This window comes from Thunnus maccoyii, chromosome 16 (genome assembly GCF_910596095.1).
Source record: "Thunnus maccoyii chromosome 16, fThuMac1.1, whole genome shotgun sequence".
Lineage (NCBI taxonomy): Eukaryota > Metazoa > Chordata > Actinopteri > Scombriformes > Scombridae > Thunnus > Thunnus maccoyii.
Genome location: NC_056548.1, coordinates 17654919 through 17660541, shown reverse-complemented (window position 1 = coordinate 17660541; position 5623 = coordinate 17654919). Strand labels below are relative to the sequence as shown.

The 5623-nt window shown below is 37.5% G+C and overlaps 1 protein-coding gene across 1 annotated transcript; it reads right to left on the bottom strand.

Annotated features, from left to right (window-relative positions):
* Positions 1-288: 288 nt before the first annotated feature.
* On the bottom strand, positions 289-5425 carry LOC121880971 (jun dimerization protein 2-like). The gene is made up of 4 exons (XM_042388618.1): positions 5208-5425; positions 3120-3337; positions 1543-1647; positions 289-1418 (listed from the first exon to the last, which is right to left on the bottom strand). The coding sequence occupies exons 1-4, from the start codon at positions 5392-5394 to the stop codon at positions 1233-1235; spliced, it is 696 nt and encodes a 231-aa protein (XP_042244552.1). The 5' UTR covers positions 5395-5425; the 3' UTR covers positions 289-1232.
* Between the last annotated feature and the right edge of the window lie 198 nt (positions 5426-5623).

Genomic DNA, 5623 nt, shown 5'->3' with positions numbered 1-5623 from the left:
ATAATAAAACATAATTGTCACGTTTTCAATTGTGTTGGACTGAATAAATTCCAGTAAAAAAAGAAACTAAACATTTATTTCTTGAAGAAATACAAAATGTGATTTTGTGATAGCTTATATGCTTATATAACATCATATACAAAAGTATAAAAAACATAAACATAGTTGGTAGTAACAATATGGTAACAGAAAATAAAGTACAATGTAAACAATCCTTTTATATATATATACATATATATATATACATACACATATATATATATATATATATGTATATCGATATATATATGTGTGTGCATACATGACGCCTGCGCCAAAAAAGGGAAAACAGGAAAACAAGAAAACCTGTTCTTCCATCAAATGTATCATAGAATAAAAATGACCAGACAATCAGAGAGGAGAGATTCTGACTTTGTCTATACATCTTCTGAATTATTGTCAAATTACTGTTTTTCCATCAATTGCATGAGCAAATCAAAGGATCATTCCAGTAGTTATATTTTTCTATTTCACTCAGTTTTTTTAATGAATTTATTTTGGTGTAAGTTCACCCATTTCCCCCCAACTGTGCTCTTCTAGTTGTTTATAGAAACGTACTATGATTCCCAGAATGCCTTTTGAACATCCATATGTAGCCAGATCACATATATAACCATTGTTCTTCAAGGCTATTACACCTGCCTCATAAGGAAACAGTAATTGAATTATATGTAATTTGGCTACATACAGACATCTATAAAACTGTAGAATCGAATGTAGCCAGTAAATAACCAGATGAATGACTAAATTTACTGAGCTGAGTCATTTTCCATGTGTTTTTGAATTTTTTTGCAACTAACCACTGGAAAGGTGTTGAAGCGTGTGTATGTCTACATTTAGCTATGCAGACATATGAGACAAATCCACCATAAAACAACAAACTGTAGTCAGAAATGTAAAGTTATTTGCCTGATAGCTGTGTTATGTTAATTGTTTACCTTCATACTGATAGAGGCTCTGATGACAAAAAATGACAACTAAATAGGAAAGCAAGAGAGAGACAAAAAAAAAAAGTTTGATTTAACGGCCTAAACAGTGTCCAATCTTATTGGATCCACATGTTGTGGTGTAATGCTCTGTGACTTAAGGTAGGAGGGCTTGGCTGGTTCTCCTCCATGACCGAGGCCCAAAGTTAAGTGCTGTTTGTTGGCTGCTTCTTGTCCACTGTAAACTGTAGAAAACTCATTGCACCTTCACTTGGCCTCCAGCTGCAGCAGCAAGGGGTTCACCTCGCTCTCCGGGGTTTTGACACTGTCTGTCCTGACAATACACGTGGGACGATGGCGGTTAAGCATGAGGATCAGTTGCTGTCGCTCCAGTTTCAGCTCCTCAATCTGGGCTTTAAGGTCAGAGTTTAACATCTCTAGTCGCTCCGATTCCTGTGGGAGCATGAAGGGAAAAGGGAGAAAGAATCAAAAGACGGGAAAAGGACTGAGATAAAGTAGGAATGTTGTTTTGATAATTACGATGGGTATAATAAATATGTGAGAGGATATGACTCACCTTTTGTAGATAATCTGTCCTCTCTTTCTTTTTGTTTCGACATCGTGCTGCAGCCACTTTGTTTTTCTCTCGCCTTCGTTTCCTCCTTTCTTCTTCTTCATCTCTCTAAACAGCAGTGCAGATAAAAAGGTTTGGACATAAGTTAAGGTGCGATGGACCTGCTGTATATCGGGAGACTCCCCATGTTTAAGAATAACATTGAAAATTATTATTTTACCTTCTTCATATTACATTGTCATTAGACTATAATAGCGTTATGCCTGGGCCGAGTCTACTTCACAGTCATAATGAATAAGCAAAAACAAAAGTTGATCTAAATAAAGGACTAACAATTCTCCTACGTTTTTGATTTTTTCTCTACTAACTTAGCAAGTGTGTCACAGTCACAGTATGAGTGAGAGCACTAAAATGTACAACAAATGTACTACAATGTACTGTGTGTATAACAACAGCTGGTAGTTAGTTGAACATTAGTTTAGTGGAGTGAACATGAAAAGATGATGGTAAGAATAATATACAACTGCCCACACAGGAACAGTGTCACAATGTGTAACTTTAACCAGACATAACTGGACTGTGTTCAGCCTTGTCTGCAATATTTTATAGTTTTTTTTTTTTACATTTTTACTTTTATACTATATCAGGAATACAGGTCAACCCTTAAAGGACAAGTACAGAATTTTTCAAATCTGTCTTAAAACAACAGTCAGGTGCCCGTATGAACACTGAAAGAGGTTTTGCTCTCATTCTTCCTGCCACTACTGGTCATTAAATGATCCCTTTTAAATACACTTAGAATGTAAGTGACAGGGGACAAAATCTATAATCCTCATTTTGTTCAAAAATGTAATTAATAGTTTATCTGAGTTAGTCAAATCAAGCAGTTATCATCCAGCGTTACAGTCTTTTTAGTGTAAAATTCCATATTTGTGTCTTGATGGACAGTGTTTCCCTGTTGAACTGAGTCAAAGGATCATAACAAAAAGGCAGAATTTGGCACTAAAAAGACTGTGACTTCAGAAGATATCCACTTAATCTGACTAATGTGGACGGCTGAAGCTTCACATTGGGTTCAGATAAACTTTTAAATAAATTTTTTGCTTATATTGAAAGCACATTATGAAGGGATCTCTTAATGGCCGGAATGAACAGGAGGAATGATTACAGCAAAAAAGCTATTTCATTCAGGCAGATGTATGATCCTTGTCGCCATTATCATTATTTTCTCTGGACTTTCATGTTGGAGAGACTCCGGCAGTACATTTGACAACAGTAACATGTTCCATTATGTCCACTAGGTGGACCTGTTGTTTAAGACATGACACAAAACTACACTTTCAGTTTCTTTCATTCCAAGCTAAATTCATAAATTATTGGGTGCATTTTACATGCAGTTAAGAAAGATCCTGTATGTATGAATACAGTGTAGGGAACATTTTTAATCTGCTCTTTTCCCTCATAAAAAATAATTCATAAATGTTTGTTAATGACAATTCAGAACACTGAGTAAAAACTTGACATTTAAATGAGTTTACAAAAAGTAATACTGGTTACCATCTGGTCAATGTTTCATATACCTCAGTCTTGATGACTAGGGGCCTTTTCCCCAGACTGTCCAAGAAGTGCAGAGGTGACAGCATTGTTCCAAACTCCTGGAGGTCACCAAATTTGAGCTTGTCAGTCAGCGTGGTGGCTGAGATCCCAGCTAGTGGGCCCAGGCTGGGCAGGGAGCCTGCTGTCACAGAGGGATCTGGGATTTGTCCTGGCATCGCGTCAGACTCGGTCGTGACCACAGCTAAGAGGCAGAGTGAGAAAACGGGAGACTCAGACAGCAACTAAATCAGATCAATGAAAAACACATAAAACACTGTCTGTTCTACTTGCTATACTACATACTGGGACATACTTTATGGTGTGAGGCTAGAAAACAGCCTTTTTACATTAACAAACTGGAGACAAACAGATGTGCTTTGTTTGACCTACAGTCGGTTAAAAGGCTTCAAGAAGGCATTTGCCCAAGGTGCAACGCTCCTTAGCAGTCAGCGCTCTGATGAATTGCTGGTCTGTTATAAGAGCCGGATACTGCGGCTGCCTTTCATTAGGCTATTTTATTATTTTGCTTCTGAATGAATATACTACCATTTACAGAGATCTTGGCAAGAATTTACGTTATTTCATCCCCAGAGGCAAAAAGAGAGATGAACAACTGTACAAAGCAGACTTAAACAAATTCCCCTTTATTCAAGCTGGGCTAAAGATAGCCTTTGCCAAGAAATACCCATTAACTGTGGTTTCCTCTTTATGAGACTAATGTCAGAGGCGTGGAATGTGGGTGCCAAAATTCAGCATAATGTGGTAAAGCTTGAACCTGAATGTAACTAGCAAAATGAAAAATTAAAGGTGACACTGCACACTCAAAATGTTTGTGCTGAACAGATTCTTAGTATGTTTTGTAATGGTAATTACTTTTTGTTGAAAATGCTGAATGTGGACATTTAAATATATCCAAAGACAATGAGAGAGGTGTGTGTGTGCGCAAAGCCAGCCACAGACACAGGATGTGAAGACAGATTTGTGGCAAGAGGGGAATTTATGTACTGTACTCATGCATCTATCTAAGACGCTGAGAACATGAACTTACAGGCTACATGAGAATAACTTTCAATTTTCAGTCAACTTCCCTAAACTATAGGTCAAAAAGACAAAGTGGAACTTTGAAGACTGCGGTGTTGGTACATGACAGCTGTAAGAAACATTTGCCTTGAAAATGGTGACAAACACATTGTAAAAAAAAGTAGAAAATGTGTAATTACTTTGGAAATTTTGGTTTGATTTTAAATTTGAGTGAAAACAACACCAACCCAAGCCAAAGACAAAACCATGTTCTCGAATATGTTCATAAGAGGGACCTGCATGCACACAATAATGACTTCTATTTGAACTTACAGTATTATGGGACACAGCTTAAGCATGATCACACATTCTCTCATAATGGTAACTTTATTAGACCCCAGAAGGTCCAAGGAACCTATTAACTTATAACAGCCTACAGTCTGATCAGTATTAGTATTTTTACTCCATGCACTTTTACATGATCATGTCTACGGTTATAGTTTATAAATATACATCTGCAATAGTTTAGTCATATGAGTGATAACCTGAAGTCGACTACATTGTGCTGTAGCATGCATACTGAAGCCATTGGTCAACTTGAAAGCGGAAGTTTTTCTTCAGTGCGGCATTTATCTTACGTAACTTTGTCTTTCCATCAGAGGGCTGCAGTGATAAAATGTTACAGCTTTTCGTTCAGGGGGGCTTTCGCTCTGGATAAACGATATTTTTAAGAATCAGTGCACAGCACCACTTCAAATGCAGGACTACACAAGTGAAGGACATTTTGTTCTGAATTGTGCACGCTGTGGATCCACGTTAGAGCATGCAAACAAAAGAAAATGATCTTTCTGTAGCATGCTCAGCAAGATGTCACTTTGAAGACCGAAAAGCTCGTAAAACTCAAAAATGCAATGAAATGCACCCTGAAATCTGAAACATACTCCTCGCTTGTTCGCAAACTATGCTCGTTGTGACTTATGCGCGGCGCGCCAATAAACTATTTAGTATGTAAAAATATTCAGCTCTTTACTTAACAAGTTTTGTATACGGACCTGACTTTGATCCCAGGTGTAACAAATGTCTTTTCTTCTGGTCAGCCGAGGGTCGAGAGTAGATTTTAAAAAGTGGAAATCGTTGCATCAGCCCGATTTTTAAACGTGATCCCAATCTGGGAGGATTTGGGAATGCGGAAATTAGGCTATGCCAGCCAAACGTAAGCAGGGATGTAAAAAAGTACATAGTGGGGGCAGAAGTGGGGAAGTCGCACCGCTCCTCCCATAAAGAAACACTGCAACGACAGCATATGGCTCAGATGTAGGCCTGCACTGGAGATACATGACAGCCTGATCTGTACTGAACCAAAAAACACAAAGTCAAATACATAATGCTAAATTATAGGCTATATAAACCTAAAGCTATGTTAAAGAAACACTGTTGGGACTCCATAATAAATGAAAATACTATATAG

Bases quoted from the DNA above. Each gene is read 5' to 3' on its own strand.
- LOC121880971 (XM_042388618.1), bottom strand. From the start codon at position 5,394: ATGTACTTTTTTACATCCCTGCTTACGTTTGGCTGGCATAGCCTAATT. The intron at 3,338-5,207 runs GTCCGTATACAA...TCTGCCTCTTAG, and splicing joins ACACCTGGGATCAAAGTCAG to CTGTGGTCACGACCGAGTCT. The intron at 1,648-3,119 runs GTATATGAAACA...ACTGCTGTTTAG, and splicing joins CCCTAGTCATCAAGACTGAG to AGAGATGAAGAAGAAGAAAG.